We start from the raw sequence: 21,873 nt of genomic DNA, 5'->3' as shown, positions 1-21,873 counted from the left end.
TGGACTAATTCAAAGAGCACAGCATCAGCAGTAACGTTCACCATCTGAAGCGGAGACCAATCCCCTCCAGGCCAGCTATGAGTGGGGATCCTGAGCGCCTGCTACATATGCACCATACATGCATGATAAGAGGTGGTTCAGTAACTGCCATTTCTATAGCAACCCACACACACTCTGCAGGCTGTGTTTTGGGAAGGCAGTTAAAACTGGATTCTACAATGTAGCTCCACTTAGAAGATGCTTTTATTTCTGTCATCTTGTTAGAATGAAGAGTATTCAAATCCAGTAACCCAAGTGATCATTAAACCGCAGAAACTCATCGCATCCAGAAACCGAAAGGTTGATTTCTTGGCCAATGTCACCGGGTCACTTTAAATCCCAACCACTAACCTGGTTTGCATGTTCAGAAGTGACCATTCCCCAGGGCAATAAGTCAGATCACAGTGTGACAACCCGGAACATCGGACAGCCATCTGCGGTCCCAGTTCTAGGCGAGAGAGCAAATGCTGTAAAAGCAAGCTGACAGAAGCCTCTCCTACCGCCCAGAAAGCCTCAGCTAGGATGCAGTCACCATGACCAACGAAACTTCGTGTGCCCGACCCGGGGAGGAAAACCACTTCCTTCAAAGGACAAACTGCACCCCCGCACATGATTGATGAGAATGTGTGTATGTCCACAATAGCCTTCCCCCCCACGACACAGACACTGGCATTGTTCTAATTTGCAAAAAAGCACCACGAGACGATCCTAAGTTCAAGAAAACCTCTAATTCCTCAAAAGAAAGACTTGTGCTCACTACACAGAGTCCTCCCTTGTAGCACCAATCAAGCAGCATCTTAACACGATGGCTTCGGGGCTGCCTGTAAATGCAGCAAAGGTCTGAACTCTAGTATAGGCAAGCTGCACTTCTTAAAGAAATCCGTTTTATGGAGAGTGCACAAAACAATGAGCCAACGCAAACTGCTGTAACATACTAAACAAAATCCAACTTTACTTACGATCTAAGACAGTGCTGATCTATTAGGTCATCCTCCGATGAATATGTGGGTTGAAGGATGGAGATGCTAATTTGTATAATGGAAAATTTCTCGCTTCTTCCAAAAGGAAAGAAAAAGGACAACTGTAGCCATTAGAAGAAGAAAAAGAAGAAGAAGAAGAAGGAGAAAGAAAAAAGAAGAAGAAGAAAGAAGAAAGAAGAAAGAAGAAGAAGAAGAAGGAGAAAGAAAAAAGAAGAAAGAAGAAGAAAGAAGAAGACGACGACGACGACGATGACAAGAGTGATAAATGGCAGCATCAAATACTGACTCCAGTCTAATGGTGTCTGAAAAGAAGCACCTCGAGGTCCCTCTCCTAAGGGTAAACTTTAACGGACTGTGGTATTCGAGTTAGTGTCAAAATGTGGATTTATTTTTCAAATAAAAGTCCCATGGGACTAAAAGCGATTCCATCTTTCTTTATGGAGTTTGAAGTCTTGCCCTTTAACAAAGGTGTTATCACTTGAGCATCAATGCTCACTCCTGGCAAACTGCTGGAGGGCTACCCGGATGGCAGGAAGTACGGATGTGGCTGCACCAGGCGCCCCCACTTTGGCCCTGCAGACCATGAGCATAGAATCTACATTCTTTTTTTTTTTAAGATTTTACTTATTTATTTGTCAGAGAGAGAGCATGCACAAGCAGAGGGGTGGGCAGAGGGACAAGCAGGCTCCCTGCTGAGCAGGAAGCCCAACACGGGGCTCGACCCCAGCACCCTGGGATCGTGACCTGAACCGAAGCCAGATGCTTAACCGACTGAGCCACCCAGGCGTCCCTAGAATCTACATTCTAATACTAGAATGGTAAGAGCTTCCCTCTCAATGCCTTTTAGATCAAGGATCACATTTTTCTGTATGAGGTCAGATAGTAAGTATTTTCAGTTTGTGGGGACATCTGGTCTCTGTCTCAACCACTCAACCCGGCGGGTGTAATGAGATAGCACTCACGCAGACCATACACAAATGGGTATGGTTGTGTTCCAGCGTCTTAGTCCCTTTGGGCTGCTATAAAAAAATAATAACATACGAGGTGGCTTATGAATTACAGATATTCATTGCTCACAGCTCTGGAGGCTGGGAAGTGCAAGATCAAGGTGCCGTCAGAATCAGTGTCCCACTTCCTAGTTCACAGATGGCATCTTCTCGCTGTGTCCTCACGTGGTGGAAGGGGTGAGGGAGCTCTCTGGGGTCTCTTTTTGACAAGGGCACTAGTCCCATTCCTGAGGGCTCCACCTTCATGACCTGATCACCTCCCAGAGGCCCCACCTCCACACACATGGGGGTGAGGATTTCAACACAGGAACTTTGGGGAGGGGGATACAAACGTTCAGTCCATAGCATCCAATAAAATTTTACTTAGGGATGCTTACATTTGAATTTCATATAATTTTCATGTGCCATGAGATACTCTTCTTCTTCTGATTCTTTCTTCAATCATTTAAAAATGTAAATACCATTCTTAGCTTTGCTGTAGTTTGCCGACCCTGATTTAGGTGAACAATTCTTAATGGATTCACAGATTGCTGTATCTGGCTGTTAAACAGTTTGGAACTACAATTACTTTGATTTACCTTAAAAGCACATCATTTAAAGCGTTAAAATGGTTTGAGGTGATTATTTATTGTGTTTGAATTAATCATAAATAGCTATTAATTAGTAAGTAGTGTTTCATGCTTAAGATGTGTTCCTACTTTTTTCCTGATCTGATAATACTTGGAACTTTTTATTTAACCAAGATAACTTAATTTCTACTTAAATAATGATATTATTGATTAAATATAACAAAATAAGAACCTTAATAATAAAGAAAAAAATAATAAAAAAAACCCCAACCTTATGAAATATGTAGGCTTCTATTTTTTTTTTTTTTTAAAGATTTTATTTATTTATTTGACAGAGAGAGAGACACAGCGAAAGAGGGAACACAAGCAGGGGGAGTGGGAGAGGGAGAAGCAGGCTTCCCTGCAGAGCAAGGAGCCCGATGCGGGGCTCGATCCCAGGACCCTGGGATCATGACCTGGGCCAAAGGCAGACGCTTAACGACTGAGCCACCCAGGTGCCCCGGTAGGCTTCTATTGAATTTAGGAAGTGAAAGAACATACGGTTTCTTTGAAATGTCCATCAATCTTAAAGTTTTCAGAAAGCATATTTTAATTCATTTGATTATTTTTGAATGACTATGTAAACGTTGGCTCTTCTGTGTACACATACAAGCTGTTATAGCCAGGAGTTGGAAGTTACATTTCTCACAGTAGATACTCAGTTAAAAAGACCATTTGAGTGAAAATAGAGCATGTACACAATGAAGGTTCTTGATGGCAAAAGGCTTGATGCTGTGGGGATTATCTCCAGAGAAGAGATAGAGAATCGGGTAACTTCTATTTCAGGGGCTTCCTCCTAACAATGCACATTTCTTTGTTTTCACTGACTTCTGTATTGTGTTAATTTCCCATTGCTTCTGTAATAAATGACCACAGACTTAGGGGCTTAAAACAATCCAACTGTATTCTCTTAAAGTTCTGGAAGTGACAGGTCTGAAGTCAGTTCCACTGAGCCCAAGTCAAGGTGTCAGCAGGCTTGGTTCCCTCTGGAGGCTCCCAGGGGAAAATCTGTTGCCTTGCCCTGTTCAGCTTTTCGTGGCCGCCTGTGTTCCTTGGCTTGTGGCCCCCTCCTCTATATTCAAAGGACATCACTGGAGTCTCTGCTCTGACCACCCTGTTGCCATCTCCTCTCGTTCCGATTCCTCCTGTTTCCCTCACAAGGACCGCCGTGATCACAGTACATGCATCGCTCTCTTATTCCTGCAGCCACATCCAGTCCCATGTTGCTGTCAGATCAGCGCTTCTCAAGCTTCACCCTCTCCCTGTCTTCTCCGTGTTACCTCTGCCTCGGTTCAGACTCTTCCCTCTTTTCTGGCCAATTCCAGCAGCTGTTGGAGTGCTTCCCACCTGTCCTTCCCTCCACCGGGTCTTCTGTATCGCACCGTAGGTTATCTTTCCAAAGCGATGGAAAGACGTATGTATATGATCATCTTCCATGTAGATGGGTCCTCTTTAAGTACAAACGTTATCTCCTAATATATTCAACTGCCCTGACAACTAAGAAATTGCAAGGCCCTGCCTGTATGTATTTCTAGTATTGCTGTAATACGTACAATGTAAGCAAGAGGAGCTACGTTACTGGTCAGGGGATGGAGAGAGGGATTTGAAAAAAAGAGAGCTTCCGCTCAGAAATGTGACGCGCTATGGGGACACCTCCGCGCAGCCGGGGAAGGGCACACAGTCTGGTGGGGTAGCAATGGCAGGCGTGCAGAAGACAGCTGGACATGAGGCAGAGTGAGGCAGGGGTCAGCTCTGAAGGCATGTGTGGGCCTGAGGAGCCCGGGGACAATCTCGCATGGGAAAGTGGTCTGTGCTTTGGAAAGATAACCTATGGTGCGATACAGAAGACCCGGTGGAGGGAAGGAGAGGTGGGAGGCGCTCCAACAGCTGCTGGAATTGGCCAGAAAAGAGGGAAGAGTCTGAACCGAGGCAAAGGTAAGACGGAGAAGACAGCGAGAGGGTGAAGCTTGAGAAGCGCTGATCTGACAGCAACACGGGACCGGATGTGGTTGCAGGAATAAAGTGGGGATAACCCTGAGGTTTCTACTCTGATGGTCTGGTAGGTGATACCCTTAACCAAGAGAGGGAACATGGAGAGGTTTAGATGCTGGAGCGAGGGGAGTGGATAAACCTTAATTTTAGGCATCTTGGACTTGGCTTTCCTATGGCACATCCATAAACTGATGTCTACTGGAAGGTCAGAAATACAGAGCAGAGACTAGGACCTGGGTGCATAGGGAGCTGTAGGAGTGAGGGAAGTAGTGAGGTGCCCCAGCAACTGATATTGGGTAAGTTAGCAGCTGGGCAGAGGGCAGAGGCCAGTGGCCAGCATAGGAGGAGGACCCAGGGGGACACTGAGTCAAAGAGCCAACAGAGGAGGGCCCGTCACAAAGGAAGAAGACCTCGAAATGTCACACAGACCTCGAAGCGGATGAGGAGGTCACCTGCCTTCAGAGTCGTGCAGCCGCTGATGAGCTCCGGGACACCTGTTCCCAAAGAGTGGGAGGCAGGAGTAGGATCACAGTGGGCTGAGAAATGGACGCAGCACGTGGAGAACAGTCCTTCAAGAGATCTGGGCTAAGGGGTTTGAAGGGCACAGTCCGTGGGAGCCTTCTACAGGATGGGGAGACTTCTGTTTACTTTCTAAACCCTTCGGGTGTCCTTGCTCTGTGCTAGGCGCTCTACTAAGCCTCTTACAACCATTAATTCATTTTCTCCTTGGAGTGGTTAATTTTTTGTGTCGACTTGGCTAGGCCATGGTCCCCAGATATTTGGTCAGACACGTATGGATGTTGCACTGAAGGTATTTTTATTTATTTATTTATTTATTTATTTATTTATTTTTATTCTTATGTTAATCCCCATACATTACATCATTAGTTTTAGATGAAGTGTTCCATGATTCATTGTTTGTGCATAACACCCAGTGCTCCATGCAGAATGTGCCCTCCTCAATACCCACCACCAGGCCAACCCATCCTCCCACCCCCCTCCCCTCTAGAACCCTCAGTTTGTTTTTCAGAGTCCATCGTCTCTCATGGTTCGTCTACCCCTCCGATTTCCCCCACTTCATTCTTCCCCTCCCGCTACCTTCTTCTTCTTCTTCTTTTTTTTTTTTCTTAACATATATTGCATTATTTGTTTCAGAGGTACAGATCTGTGATTCAACAGTCTCACACAATTCACAGCGCTCACCATAGCACATACCCTCCCCAATGCCCATCACCCAGCCACCCCATCCCTCCCACCCCACCCCCCACTCCAGCAACCCTCAGTTTGTTTCCTGCAATTAAGAATTCCTCGTATCAGTGAGATCATATGATACATGTCTTTCTCTGTTTGACTTATGCACTGAAGGTATTTTTAAAGTGAGAGTAACATATAAATCAGTAGGCTGAGTCAAGTAGATTACTCTTCATAATATGGGTGGGCCTCATCTAGTCAGTTGAAGGCGTTAAGAAAAAGACGGACCTCTCCCAAGGAAGAGGGAATTCTGCCAGCAGACTACCTTTGGGCTCAAACTACAGTATCGGCTTCTCTCTGGGTCTCTAGTCTGCCGGCTGACCCTGCGGATTACAGACTTGCCAGCTTCCACAAATGTATAAGCCAATTCCTGAAAATAAATCTCTTTCCTCCTTAATGTATATATATATACACACACACATACCCCCACCCCCACACCCTATTGGTTCTGTTTCTCTGGAGAACTTTGTCTAATACACTCTTTGTAACAACATTATTATTATCATCGCCATTTCACAGTTGAGGAAACTGGCACAGAGAGGTTAAGTAACTTGCTCGGGGCCACACAGCCAGTGGGTAGCAGAGGCGGAATAACAATCCAGTGTGCCCCCAGGCCCCTTGCTCTTAACCACAAGTCATGCTGCTGCTTCAGTGCACTGACCTGGGCACATTTGGGGCCAACTAGGAGGTCGAAGGGAGAGAAGCAGAACATACAAGGGAATAAGAGCCTTGACAAACACACACCTTATACGAATGAGAAAACAGGCACGGGGATTTGCCCAAGGTGGGACTTACAGCTTTACAAGAGCAGACCCAGATTTTCAGGATACAAAATACAAGCTGTCTCCTTTCTCCTTGCTACTTTCTCCTGTGTTCTTCTGAGATTCTCCCAGGCACGCCCCTCTCAATCTGTCTTCTTCTGGGAGGTGCTGGGCTCCTTAGGTCCCAACTAAGTCCTTGAGAACACACGTCAGCGGCAGCCTATCTCAGTGCAGGATTATGTTAAGGAAATGGCACCGTCCATCTGTCAACGTCAAGTTTAGTACGTCTTTAGTGAAATCAGTGAATTCCACACAAATGATTATGGCTCCTGTTAGTAATTATTTGGAAAGCAAAACGAAGCAAAAGCAAAAGCAAAACAAACAAAACAAGACCAAACCCCAGACACCCAACAGGCATTTCTTTTCAAATATAAATTCCCAGAACTATGATTTTTTAAAGATTTTTTTTTATTTATTCATTTGAGACACAGAGATATATATATAGAGAGAGCATGAGCAGTGGGAGAAGCAGAGGGAGAGGGAGAAGCAGACTCCCTGCTGAGCCAGGAGCCCGATGTGGGGCTCGATCCCAGGACTCTGGGATCATGACCTGAGCCGAAGGCAGATGCTTAACCATCTGAACCACCCAGGCACCCCTCCCAGAACTATGATTTGACTCCTCATCGAATTAGGTATCTTTGAAAATACATTTGACCTCAAACATCTCCCAATAATCTTTATGCATGGTCTAATGCTTTAAAATTCTGGATGAGGGCATCTGAAAACTGGCATTTTCAAGCTTGACTTTCAAGGGATGGGGTACCGAAGGGGTATAAGAACGAAGATGGTATGAAAATCTAAGCACACAAGCATGTGTGCCCATATTGTTGTGAAGAGCATCAACTATAAAACTTCCTAGAGAACAATCTGGAAAGATGTATTAAAAGCTTTAGAATTTCATACATTTTTAATCCAGCAGTATCACTTCCTCTAAAATTTTATCCTAAGGAAACAACCATGGCCATGCCTAAAGATTTAGCTACAAAGATATTTTTCACAGCACTGGTAAGAATAGTAATGTTTTCTCTAATTATAGGGCACAGAGCAACCAAATTATGACACATCGACATAATGAAATACTACGCAATCATTAATTTTGACATTGCAGTCTCAGAGCTGATGCTACATAAAGATGTTTATGATACGCAAGTGGTTTTTAAAGGCAAGTTACAGAACAGTATTATAGCATATATCCCATTCCTGTTAAAAATGTATTTTGCAGAAGGCAGCCTTTCTAAGAGTGCCAAAGGATCCCCACCTGCTGGTGTTCACATGCTTGTGCAGTCCACCCCACCCTGTACCTATGTTGGGCCCTGGGACCAAGAGCATCTGGAAAGAAGCGATGGTGTGTCACACTTTGACATTAGGTTGTAAAAGACTGTGACTTCCATTTTGCCCACTTGTGCTTCTGTATTTTATTTTATTTTTTTCTCTTGGATCATTTGCTCCAGTGAACGCAAGCTGCCACGTTGTGAGCAGCCCTATGGAGGGACCCCCAGGGCAAGGAATGAAAGCCTCCGACCAACAGACCAACAGCTAGTGAGGAGCTGAGGCCTGTAACAGCCCTGCGGGATGGGAAGCACGGTCACCAGCCCCCACCCGACCCCGAGATGAACACAGCCCTGGTTGCAGCCTGACGGCAACCTTGCTGGAGGACCTGACCCAGAAACCACCCAGCTAGGTTGTCCCTGGGCTCCTGACCCTCTAGATATGAGAGATAAGAGATGCTCACTGTTGTTTGAAGCTGCTGAGTCTTAGGGCAATTTGTTGTGCAGCGACAAATAACTAACACATACGTGAGGGTGAAATAACTGGAAGGATATAATGCCAAATACGATTAGTGGTTTTCTCTAGGTGGGGGGATTATGGGTCATTTTAGTTTCTCTTGGGACGTTGTTGGCAATGTTTTTCCTTCTTCATTAAACTTAAAAACCACATGACCAAGAGAGACGACAGAACCTAAAGAATAAAAGGCTCAAGAATAGGGGAGCCAATTTTAGCTCTAATGACCTTTAAAGACTCAAGTAAGTTAGCTTAAATGTACAACAGAAACGAAAACAAGAGAAGCCTCCAGAGAGCGTGCCTGCATGGCCCAGTGGCGTGAGCTTCACCAGCCAGAAACCGCGCAACGTTCAGTACCTTCAAGGAGAGGAGATTTGCACGGGCTTCTTAAAAGGAAAATCAAACAGTCATGAAGTCCCCTGCTAGCCAATCACAGGAGTCTCGCTTACCCAGCTTCTGGTCAAACCGCCACGCGGCGACATAAGCATTGTGCCTCAGAATGCTCTGTGTGGCCAGGGGCACGGTGACGTAAATAGGACCATCCACCAGCACCGGTGTTCCATCGCTGCTGAGCAAGTGGACGCTGACGGCCGTGACTGGGGTCAGGTCATACCTGGTGCCGTTTCCTGGAAGCAAGAGGGATTCTCCATCACACGTGCAAAAGGGACCTACGGGGGGCTCCTGCCACCATCTGCATCTGCCATTCACTGAGTATGGGACCTCCTACGTGCCAGGGACGGCAGTAAGCCCTTTACATTTATAAAATCCTCACCACATCTTTGTAAGGTAGGCAAAATCCACAGTGTACAGATAAAAGACACAGGCTCACAGAGCGTAGTAATGGGAGCTGGCCCCAAGGGCATGGTGGTCTGTCTGGGATCTAAGCTCAGGTCTGCCGACTCAACTACACTATGGTGCTTTGCTTTCAAAGAGGGGCCTCAAAAGGAAAAGACTCATCTGTAAGGTGAGAGGAGGCGATGTGTAGAAATCCCTGAAATCAACTCCTAGACAAAGTCAGCCCCATGCACGTGTTAATTACTTGGCAGAGCCCCATCAGGAAACCAAATGTTTTGCATTAGAGACTGCTTTAAAAAAAAGGAATTTTTTTTTTCAAGGAGTGCTAACTTACTTCTACTAAAAGTACACTACTGAAAACCTGGACTTGAAATATTTATGAGTTATTTTAGTTGCCACTGTTATTTTGATCTGTTTAAAAGGAATTTAATATCCCAATTATTCTACATTAGAGGCCTTTTACCCAAGCCAATGCTTTAATGACTGCCTACTTTATAGATAAATCAGGGAATGCTTATGACAGCGATACTGTATTTATCTACTTAAGTAATCCATTTTAGGACAATTTTTCTCCAGTGAAATATAATATCACACAAAATGTTTTCTGTTATAATTTTAAATCTTGAGCACAATGACAAAAGCACGGTGATAAAAAAATGTAAGCTCCATCAGAACATAATCTGTAGGATTTCTTACTAAGCTACTTAGATACTTACCTACCCATCAACTACCTGAGCTAATGCGAACCTCCACTTAGGACTAGATGTAAACATTTAAAGCAAATCTAAGTGAATTTTAGAGTTTCAACACAAGTTATAGCTAAACTCTTTGTAGAGCAATTTATATATGAGTCATGACAGAACTACCTTTTACAATTTATATCCATCTCTGTCATTGAAGGAGAAGGCACGATAATGGGAATTTCATCAAAAGGTCCACATTGGAATCACAGGTTCAAGTTCTGAAATCTTTCAGTCTGGCCATTTCACTTGTGGGTACAAGAAAACCCAGAATTTACCAAATTTCTGGTCAAAATATCTTCTGGATTGAGACCTAAATGTGCCAACTACCCAAAGGGAACACAGAAGTCAAGCCAGGTCTATGATGTACCTCTCTAGGTTCTGTTAGACTCTCTGGATTAGACAGAACTGAAAACCAAGAAAAATTTCAGGAACTCACTAGCCTTTGTAATAAACAACTCGGACATAACATTCTCAACTGGGGAGAACTGCTGCTTTCAGCAAACCTGAGGCAGGAGGTCTGCACAGGGAAGCAGCAGGTAGACTAGGAAAGCAGCAGGTAGACTAGGAAAGCCTTCCAGACTCCTCATCCATCCTTGCCTCCCACTTAGCTCTGCTTCCTCATCCCCACTCAGCAATTCTCCCTTCCTATTTTTTTGTACATTCCTGGCCCAGGAAGCCGGGGTTCCAGTACCAGATGCACCCACTAGCCGCATATGTGGCCTCAGGGAAGTTACTTCACTCCTCAGGGATTTGTTTTTCTTATCTGCATTATCTGGACTAGATGCCTTCCTATGAGCCTATGGAAAGAAAACAGACTCAGCTATAAACATTTAGAAGTAAGTACAGCATTGCAGAAAAGGGCATCTTAATTAAAGCAATATACATTAGGTTCACGTGATTTAAGGTTCTTTTAAAAGCTCTCCGTTAGAAGACAGAGCAGGCAGTTACACTTGCTTTCTTGAGGCTTCTTTTCTCTTTCTCAGTGCCCCACTAAAGGCCCACTCGTACTCTATGCCTTCCCAAACACTCTCCCTTTACCCTCCCACTCTATTCTGGAATGAGTCATACTTTGAAGGGCTCAACTGTTTCCCTTCCAGCACTTGTTCTAAGACTGCAACTCTACACAAAGCACCGAGTTCTGTATATAATGAGATCTTTCCCTCTTGTCCCCTCTCCTGATGTTACCAGGCTCCTGTCATGTCCCAATAAAGATAGGTGTCAGGCAAAGGCAGCAGGGGGAGGAGGCGGCACCACTGGACCAAGCTTAGGAGGTCTCCGACCCGTCCCTTGTAACGTGAGGGGTTTTGCTCAGAGAGCATCTAGGGTTCTGTTTGGCTTTGTGTTCTGTTTCCAGCTTTGCTGGATGTTAGTCATTTTACGGACTCCTCTCTGTCTTCCTGGAGTTACTAGCAGGAGTCATTTCTTGAAAACCCCTCGGGAATGTCAAAGGACGGTTGTGTGCTTTCTTAGCAACCAGAGTGGGGAGCATGATGCTGTGAAGGTGCAGTGTCTCGGGCCTGTGTGGGGGAGCCGGCGGCCCCATGTGACACCAGGACACTATGGAGCAGGTGGACGGAGGTGAACAAATGAGAACATGGGCCAAATCTCCATCTGGCTGAGTTGTTCTATTTACAACTCTGGATAAACTCCCTCTGAACTGGACACAACCAAGAACACTCCGAGGACACCAGCCTTCAGAGCCCTTTCCAATCCCACTCGTGGCCTCCATTCACCTTTGCCGGACTCTGGTTAGGACCTGCCATCTCACACAGCTATGTGTGGGCCGGGCCCTCACGCAAAGCTGAGATCTCTTAGATGCATCTTATAAAACAGGAGGCAAGCAAGCAAGTGTTGGGGGGTGGGGAAGAGAGGCTCTGCACCATGGGAAACGGGAGACAGGCACCTAGCTGGTGAGATGTTGGGGTGCTAAGCGGAGCCCACGCTCCAATATGCTCACAGGTGTGAGCCAACATGCCCAGGGGTGGTCGCCTTTCCTGGCAGCCCTCAAGTAGGTCGGATTCCTCTTCCCACATCAGCTGTCAGTGTTTTCAGTGGAAAAGAAGTTGCATGTAACCTTCTAAAGACCTTCTTTCTTCCCTCTGAAATAACACAGTGATTTTAAAATAAAACAAACCCCTCTAAAATCAATAGTTCTATGTCTTTTTGTTCTTCTCCCTTCCCCATCATCTCGGATTTCATAATTTATTCAAGAGCTCTTGGAAATGGGGCACAGAAAAATTAATGAGCTCTGAGGAATGAGGTCGTCCCTCCAAGTTAGGGTTTTATGATTGTGCACCACTTGTTGGGTGGAGGTTGCATGATGGTCCCAAATTGTACTTTTTCATGTTCCCTGAAATACTACTTTTCTCCTCGGCCTGTACGCTTAGAGTAAAAGTCAACAGTTTCCCCCCAATAATGTTTACTTAAAGTGACTACCATGCAGTTTTATCCAACGGCCAGTTACTGATGTCTTAATTGCATCTTCATCATGTATAAAATTGAAGTAAGAAGAACCATTTCTGAAAGCAGGTGCCACAGACAGGCGAAAAGTGAGTAACAAATCACCAGGTCACCTTGACTGGTCACCAGAAATTCGTCAGCATTCTACAAAATGGATCAGATGCTGCAGGTGTAAAAGCTTTTTCAGAAGGATCCAAGATCCGTTTATGTAAAGCACTGGACAAGTCAGGGAAATTCAATAAAAGCATTTTGGGGAAAATGCAGTCACCTCCTCACCTGGAAGGATTTAACCCAGAACAGCCTCTGGTTTTCAAGTTTATGTTGTGACTAATCAAAAGTGTCGGGAAAAGAAGAGGGGAGACAAGAAATGACTCAGGACCTCAGCATCTGCCACTTTCCAGTCCCTAGGACTAGGCACCACGCGAGTGCAGAGTGTACTGTTGGCTGCAAGCCAGTCTTTTTACTGATAAGGAATTGTTACATATTTTCTGGCTGCTGGTTTTTCGTTTCTCTGATTTTTTAGTTCTATGTGTCCGGCCAGTCTAGGGTGACACGGACCAAGCTGACTTAGAGGTCTGGATTCAAATCAACATCAAAGCCTGACCACTGCTTGCCAAGTCAAGGCAAAGAGAGCAGCGCAGAGGATGGAAAGATGTGGGAAAATGCTGGGTGGGTGCAGATGGTAGAGAAGAGGATCCCGCTCCTAAATGCTCCTGATTCCTAGACATGACATCCTCGTTGTCCCCACTGTCTGCATCAGAGCCACTGCCCCCCTTCCCCTCCCCGCTGTGACCCGTGGGTGGGAGAGGGAGGGCGGCCACGCAGGCGGCTCCACCAAACCCACTCCAGAGGGAAGTGGGACAAGGGCAGAGAGCCTTATACTTGGGAAAAAACAACAACAACAAACCCAACTTCAATTATAAGCACTTCTCTGAATTAAATATATTTAGTCTACCAAAGGGGAGCTCCGAAGGTACGTCAGCCAAGATGGCTGAAGGAGACAGGTGCACTCAAATGTACTTCTGCCGTGGTGTAGACGGGAATCCCGAACTAACACCGCTCTACCGCACTTGAACTTTCACAACTCCGGTGGTTCTTCTGGGCAGTACTAACGCTTCGAGCCACATCCCCAGATGCAACCCCAGAAGCCCCCGCTGAGAGGAGAACAGACTCCAATTACCTGTTCCATTTCCATCCAAGCCTCGCAGATAAGGAAAACTGTCCACCTCGGACGGGGCGCTGGCGGCCGTGAGGAAGGCCGTCAGGTCGCTGTAGCTGGTGTTCTCAGGCAGCCGCAGGGCTCTCCTCTGGAAGTGAACTCGAGGCTGTGGCCGGGCACCTGCAGAAATGAACTTCGGAGTTACCTCCTGGGGGAGCGGCACATCTCAGGCAACCAGCAAGCGCTACTCCAAGAGGCAGCGCGCCTCCCTGCCCCCTCCCCCTCGTCCCCGCCTCTCCGCCCATCGCCCATTCGCCGCGCCCCGCAGGGCACAAAGATGTGACAACATGCTATTATGGGGATAGAAATAATAGCCCATTGTCACATTTGTTTTGACACAGGATGTTATTTAGGTTTTTAACAAAAAAGCTCTCCAAGTCCTATTTGTGAGCAAGCTTTGCACTGCCCAGCGTTCGCCCTTGGGGGGGGGGGCAACATTTTAGGAAAGGAAGTCCGCATCAGTGAAACGAGTAGATGACAGTTCATCTCATTACATAAACAAAGCAAGCGACACCCTTTGAGACTGTTACAAACACCTCCTTAATCTTCTGGTAAAATCTGGTTTCCCTCCACAGACCAAACTGAAGCCCGGCAAGGGAATTCAATGTGCAGCCTGGACAAGAACTCCAAAAGAGAAGCTGCCATGTGGCATCCAGTCTCTGCGGGTGGGGTGTGCACCCTATTCGTCACAGCTCATGTTGGGCGTTTGAGGACGAGGCTCTAGAAAGGAGGTGGGAACACTCCCTTTGGGGCAGGCAGCTCCGTGTGCAGAAGGATGGGCTGGGCCCCTTCAGACAGTTACCCGGGTGATACCATCGGCAGCATGAGCTCCAGATGCTGTTTTGGCTGCAGAACCCGAACCTGTGTTCCCTTAATGCTATGGCGACAGTCACAAGACGTCAAGGTGCTAAATCATTTTGCGCAAACCCAGCAAAAACATCCCGAAGACACAAGTTAATACAAGTGGGAGTTGTGGCACTTACACACTTCTGTGGATTAAAATAGCCGTTCCTCAAAAGCAGTGATCCGCCCTGGCATTCTGGTCACTGCATATCCTGCCCCGGGCCTGCGGTTTCCCCTGTGGTCCGCTGGGGGCTCCCTGCCCCCCATCTGGGGCTGGGGCTGTCTGGCACCACAGCCCAGCCCCAAGCTGGTGGTCTTTATGCCTACCCCAGGGTTCCTTTTAACCCTGGATCAGAAACTTTCAGGTGTGGAATAAGCTTATCCAAAAGGGTTCTGAAGCAGAAGGGAGTTTTAGAGCTCAAAGGTATCAAAGAGTCCACATTCCTCTTCCTACAAGTGAGGCCGCAGAAGCTCAAGAGATGTGAAGTTTGGGGTAGGCTGGCTAGAGCATGTACCAGCGAGGTGGTGGAGAGTCAGATGCCCCCCATACCACCTAAAAATCACTGGTTAGAGTTCTCAGATGACGGGTTCTCCACTCCATGAAACACAGGCCCCACTTTCGGGCCCCTGGGAGCCCGATGTCCCAAGTCATGACTCCTATCTGTGTTCCGTCACCTCCACTGAAACTAACTGGATGGATATGCGGTCCTGTCTCAAACCTCCATGGCTTCTCTCTACCCCCAAAACAACCCACGGCGATGCACTAGCATCCAAGTATCTGTCTCTGTTCACTCCCAGCTCTGTTCAGTCTGGTCTTTTCCTTTGATGTCACAGAAGACTGATGTCTTCCTTCTGTCACCTCCTTGGTCCACACAGAGTCCGGACACCTCGAGCCCCCCAGGACCACCTCCACACCTGGCGAGGAGCGGTCTGCTTCTCTGTTCTTCTCCCTGCTGCACTCGGAGATAGAAAGTCAAAGCCAACCTTTTCTTTTTCACCCCTTCACCCCCAACGACATAACATTACTCCCTCCCTGATCCTATTATTGTTGTCAGTGAGAGTGAACTTTCCCAGAACTTATTTCCCTTTGTCTACTGTTTTTCAATCTAAACAATGCTGCTGGTGCCCGCCTTCGTTACACACAGTGGGGGAAACAAAGAACTTGCTAGTAAGAAGAAAAGAGTGTCTATAGTGTGATGGGGCCAAGAGGGACTTGTCCTCATGGGGGTTGAGGCAGAACAGGGTGGGAGAGGTGCTGCCTTCCAGGCCTCAGGAAAAGGGTGACTGCTGACAGGTGAAGGGGGGATCACACTGACCCCCTCAGGAGGACTGGCCTGGAACTTGGGAGACCCCAGACCTAGCTGCTCCCTGGCTCCCAGGGGCCATTGGCTCTCCTCCCTTCCCTCTCTCCCTCACCTCTCTAACAGACACGCAGCCTTCTCTTGCTCTCTGGCATATCATGCATTTTAGTGGGAGATGCATCTCTCTCCCCTCCCCACCCCTGCTCTGCCCTCCCTCTGCCGCCTCCCCTTCCTTTTTTGTGCAGGAGAACTTGGTCACGAGCCAGACATCTGGGCTCTATCTGCTGTGACTGGTGGGTGGGGGGCACAGAGGGGCAATGCCTGGGGCAGGTTAACTAGCAGGGGACGTGTCTGTCCAGCGATTGGACGCATGCTGTGACCAGCATGACATGGATCCCTGTCTGCTGAGGGACCAAACACACTCCCAGACACAGAGCAAAGGCAAGACCTCTCTCTGCCTGCTGAATGACCCAAGAAACATCTGAGGAGTTACAGAAGGGTGGAAGCTACTCTAGGCCTCAGTGTAAATGGAATCCAAAGTGTCTGTGTGGGGCTGGGGAGCAGTTACGTCCTCACGCCTATCTTCCTCTATCAGTGCTGCTGGATTTCTGCAATTCCAGGACGAGGTGTGATTGGCTGGGGATGGGAGGACCGAGGGGACAGGCCTGGCTAGGTCTTTTCTGGATGCCTCTCCCATATTCCCCACAACAGCGGGTTCTCAAATTTTCTCTGTTCTTCTCAGACTCAGGGTTCCATCCCCAGCCCCAGATGCTCAGGCCTTCTGTTACTGAAAACAATGGGGCCACCACCTACTGTCTCTGTACTTCAAAATCTCTTTCTTCCCTCTTCTCTTGTCCCTTCTGTCCCTGCTCTCCTCCAGGGTCAGTCAACCCAAGCCTCCATCCCAACTTCTGCTTGTGATGCTGCAAGACTTGGCCCAACCAATTCTTCTTGCCTTTGTTAATCATCTTTCTCTACAGGCTTTTCCTCCACAACCAACAAACATACCCATTCCTTCCTCATATAGAAAAATAACACCAAGACAGGACTTGAATGCTGTTATCCCCGTAAGGGAATGCCTCCTCTCCTTCCACCCAGCCCCCAATGATCTGGCTTTTACCCACAACACACACCGCCCTCGGAAATGTCAATGGATGACTGTATAATCTGCAAACCCATGACTATTTCTCGGCCTTCCTCCTCACTGACCTCTTTACAATGGCCCACACTGTTCACCGCCCCCGCCCAGGAACCCCTCCTGCTTGGCATTCACAGTCCTGCACACTGGTCTCTCGAGTCAGCTGGCTTTTTCCTCTGCAAGTATGTTTTTTCTCCTCCCACCTCCAAATGAAACAGTTCCTATGAGGCTGCCTTCAGCTGCCTCCATTGTTTCTGGGTTCTTACCTTATTGACTCCCCTCCGTGGTGGCCTTCCTGTCTGCCCCGATGCTCTTCTGAGCCCGGTGTCTGTATTTTCTCTGCCTTCTGGACACCTCCACCTGGATGCCCCACCGGCACTCCAACACCATCCCCTAGCTTCTCTCCCACTTCACCACACCCCCGTTCTGCTCAACACCCAGCTTTGCTTCCAGGCTGCCATCATTTTCCCTTTCGATTTTTCTGCGCATCCACTCACTGCCAGGACTGGCTAATGTCTCATCAACATTTCCAGCATCATCTTCTCCTCCTTTTCTGCCTCCACCCTACATCATCCTACATCACCCCTTGCCTTAACTGTGCTCCCGCCTTTCACCTTTGCCGCCCCATCTACTGACACACTGACTTTTCTAAAGTCGCTCTGGTCACATTCCTTCTCTGCTCAGAGACCTTCAGTGGATTGCCACCACTTAGCAAACAATGATGGCGGTGACAGTTACAGACTAGCACAGACCCAACCTGCTCTAATTCCCGTCCTGTAAATGAGAGGTGCAGTTCAGTACTTCAGAATTAACAGTTATTATTATTATTTTTTAAAGATTTTATTTGAGAGAGAGGGAGAGAGAGAATGGGGAGGAGCAGAGGGAGAGGGACAAGCAGACTCTTGCTGATTGCTCAATCCCACAACCCTGAGATCACAACCGAGCCGAAACCAAGGGTCAGACACTTAACCAACTGAGCCACCCAAGTGCCCCCACAAAGTTCTTATATACATATTATTTCACTTGATATTTACAACAATCCTGTGAAGAAAGAACCCTCTCCTCTATGAGTGAGGAAGCGGAAGCCCAGAGTGGTTCCACAGTCATTCTGTTAGTAAGAGACAGAAAGGGATTCTTTTGATCCTAACTACTTTTCCCCTCCTAGTACACCACGCCTACCTCTCACCCTCTGGCTAAGCAGGACTGCACAGCTCTGTGCTTCCACACATATGTTCGTGCCTTTTCCCCACAGTCTCTATCTGCACATCCTACACATCATCCAAGATGTGTCCTAAATGCCCTCTTCTGTGGAGACGTCCTTGATCCCACCCCAACCTCTAAGTGCTATTTGTATCTTTCTCTCTCCAGCATGGATTTTTTTTTTTTTTAAAGATTTTCTTTATTTGAGAGAGAGAGAGAGAAAACACGAGCTGTGGGGAGGGGCAGGGGGAGAGAGAGAAGCAGATCCCCACTGAGCGGGGAGCTGGACTCAAGGGGCTTGATCCCAGGACCTCGGGATCAGGACCTGAGCTGAAGGCAGACACTTAACCGACTGAGCCCCCCAGGCGCCCTTCCAGCACGGATTTTACTGTGCCCTGTATTATGTTTATTTGGAAATGTGTACATCTCCCATGAGAAAAGAACATGGAGCAGTGGAATCACTCAGCGCTACATTTAAATCTTTCTTCTATCATCTTTTATTTGAGTGACTTTGGGCTTCAGGTTCTTTACCTTTCAAACAGGTATGAATCATGCTTGTCTCGTAATATGGTGCTGTGATGCCAGATCTGAGCGCACATGCGTGATGCCTAGCAGGGCCTCCGGGTACATAACAGGTACAGGATAAACATTAATTTCCCATCTCCTCTCCCCTTTTAGATGGAAGCTTCTTGAAAGCAGGTGTTCTGTAAAACACATTGCACTGTGTTCTATACATAGCTGGTGCTTAACAATATTTATAGAATTACATGTAAAGATAAACTACATTGGGCAGCTCACTAGGTCCAAAGAGAGATCTGTCTTAATTCTGACTAGGTCAGGATTCCTCAATTTGGCCCTACTGACATTTCAGACCAGGTAATTCTTTGTTGGGGAGTGGGGGGCTGGGGTGCCTAGGCACTGCATCATGTCTGACAGCATCCTTGGCTTCTATCCATCAGATGCCAGGAGCAGCTCCCAAGTCGTGACAACTAAAAACGTCACCAGACACTGCCCAACATCCCTGGGGGACAAAACTGCTCCAGACTGGGAACCACTGCACAAGATACTCTGAGCATCCTCACAATGATCCAGACATGACTCTTCTCTGCAAGGGGCACTGGATATGTGAAGAGGAAAAGGACAAAGGCTCCGCTGTCCTGGGGCTCAGGAGTACAGAAGGCTTCATGGGAATGGCTTAATTACCACAATGTTTTAAGTGCCAAAATAAGAGACCTATGCGGAAAAGTACAGAGGAAACTTCAAGAGAGCTCCGTGGGTGGCATCTGTGACTGTGTCTGGAGGCGGTGTGGTGCGGGGGGAAGGGAGCGCACACCTGGAAGCAGGGCCAGCCTGAGCAGGGAGGCTGGGGAGGGCGGGGGGCCCTGGGAGCCAGGTGCAAGGGTGTCGGTGGGGTTCCCAGGATGGGAGGGAAAAGATCGCGGTTGCTCTCACCCCAGTTCTGACGGTGGCGGGTGGAGGGATGGAGGGACTAGAGGTCGGCCAGGAGGCTGTCATAAGGGGTTCACGTGAGAAACGACGGAATGCTGAGTAAAGACAGCGGCCTGGGGATGGAAGAGGCAGCTGGAGGCGGACACGAGGGCAGGGAAGAAAGAGCGGGAAGAGGCCAGAGGGGCAAGGAGCTGAGGAGTGAGAAGCCATCCTCCAGGAGGACGCCTGGGTCTGCGCAGCTCGACCCGGCCGCCACCCCCCACCCTCCACGCCCCGCGGGGTGACCAGGACCCAGAAGGAGGCCCCCCAGCAGCCTCAAGCTCCATGGAACCCTGTAAGGGAAACTTCCAGAATGGCGTGAGGCAAAGGAAAAGAGGTGTGCAACGCGTGAGGGCGGACTTCTCCCGTTTGGGAGAGGATGGAAACGCGAGTGGAGCCTGAAGGAGGAAGGGGGGTTAGGAAGGGCTTTTCCTGGAATGGCAGGGTTTAGGGAGCTGAGGGTCAGCGGGAGGAGAACGAGGGAGGGAGGCCTGAGGAGATAAGGGGTGGGAGGACCTGCGAGAGAAGGGGCCCGTGGTGGAAGAGGGACCGTAGCAGACACGTTACAAGGCCAGAGAGAAGCCACCAAACCATCCTCCCCTGGTGGCTTCTCCTCTCCGTGAACCGTGGTGAGGTCATCGCTAAGAACAGGGGCACGGAGGCGGGTAGTGCGGGGCGCGGTGTGCATGAGGTGGGCGTGGCTTACAGCGGAGCTCTGGGGGCCTGAAGTCAGTTGGGTGCTGACAGTGCCCCCCTGAGCAGTCAGGCGTCTTCATGGTATCCTATTTTTTTTTAAAATGTAAATTCAATTTAGTTGACATATGGTGTATTATTCGTTTAGTGATTCATCAGGTGCATAGAACACCCAGTGCCCATTACATCAAGTACCCCCCTTAATGCCCATCACCCAGTTACCCCATTCCGCCACCTACCTCCCCTCCAGCAACCCTCAGTTTGTTTCCTAGAGTTAAGAGTCTCTTATGGTTTGTCTCCCTGTTTTTACCTTATTTTATTTTTCCTTCCCTTCCCCTATGTTCATGTGTTTTGTTTCTTAAATTCCACATATGAGTGAAATCATATGGTCTTTGTCTTTCCCTGACTTAGTTTGCTTAGCATAATACCCTCTAGTTCCATCCACACCATTGTAAATGGCAAGATTTCATTCTTTTTGATGGCTGAATACTATTCTATGGGTGTGTGTGTGTGTGTGTGTGTGTGTGTGTGTGTAAACCACACGGTACCTTCTTATTTATGTCCTCACATTCGGAGTCAACAAAATGCCCCATTTCTGAGACCCATGAAGGTCTGCTGGATGCTCTGAGAGCCAGAGCTGCAGGCCAACTGCTCAGAATTTACACAAATACTGTACCTACAGAGAGGAAAACAAGTGGGCAGTCTTTTTATTTTTCTAGGAAAACTCATTTTCTATGAGTTTATTCTATTTTACTTGGGTGTAAATATTTCAAAACAAAAACGTCCACTGAAGCATGAAACATCTAACTACCGAGAACAATGGGCTCCTTCCCCTCTTCTGTGTTCATCTCCACCCAGTGGCCTTCATTCTTTGAAAGCTTTTACTTTAGTGCCACATAAAACTCATCACCTAAGACTATGCACGTAACGTGTGAAGCTTCATCACTGAACTGTCGTCACGCTACCTACCTTTTCTCAGGAGCGTTTGACACATTATAACATCTGAGCAACACGTTAAAATTCAAAGACTTACAGTACTTACATTTCTGATCGAATAAGAATTGATTTTTCTCCTCTGAATCCACTAAAAAAAATAAATTCACCTACACTTGACCAATCTGAGAACAAACATTTAATACAGCTTTTATAAATACAGTTTTATATTAATTTTATAGAACAGAACTGCAAAGACCAAAAATTATCTACACATGGCTTTCCTTCCAACTGGTAAGAAAACATGAAACAGCATGCATTATTATTTTTTTAAAGATTTTATTTATTTATTCGTAAGAGATATATATATAGAGAGAGAGAGAGAGAGAGAGAGAGAGAGAGAGGAAGAGGGAGAAGCAGGCTCCCTGCCGAGCAGGGAGCCCGATGTGGGACTCGATCCCAGGACCCTGGGATCATGACCTGAGCCGAAGGCAGAAGCTCAACCATCTGAGCTACCCAGGCGCCCAGCATGCAGCATTATTATTGTCATGTCTCAACTCTACTGAGACAAGGAAAAACA

The 21,873-nt window shown here is 47.5% G+C and overlaps 1 protein-coding gene across 4 annotated transcripts in view; it reads right to left on the bottom strand.

Moving 5' to 3' along the window:
• Positions 1 to 21,873, bottom strand: part of FAM171A1 (family with sequence similarity 171 member A1) — a 135,677-nt gene that overhangs the window by 21,205 nt on the left and 92,599 nt on the right. The window contains exons 2-4 of one of the 4 annotated variants that reach the window (XM_064592016.1): positions 18,711 to 18,883; positions 13,659 to 13,817; positions 8,930 to 9,106 (exon numbers count right to left, since the gene is read on the bottom strand). The exons of 1 other annotated variant lie outside the window; for it this stretch is intronic. In XM_064592016.1, the coding sequence (XP_064448086.1) occupies positions 8,930 to 9,106; positions 13,659 to 13,817; positions 18,711 to 18,732 (358 nt within the window). In that variant the 5' untranslated portion in view covers positions 18,733 to 18,883. The remainder of the gene's footprint in view (positions 1 to 8,929; positions 9,107 to 13,658; positions 13,818 to 18,710; positions 18,884 to 21,873) is intronic. 2 more of the 4 variants (XM_045874357.3, XM_045874358.3) reach the window with 2 other exon arrangements.

The sequence above is a fragment of the Mirounga angustirostris genome, unplaced genomic scaffold (genome assembly GCF_029215605.1).
Source record: "Mirounga angustirostris isolate CCGP_5_RB_7025 unplaced genomic scaffold, mMirAng1.0.hap1 SCAF_5, whole genome shotgun sequence".
Taxonomy (NCBI): domain Eukaryota; kingdom Metazoa; phylum Chordata; class Mammalia; order Carnivora; family Phocidae; genus Mirounga; species Mirounga angustirostris.
This window is presented reverse-complemented; position numbering and strand designations above follow the sequence as displayed.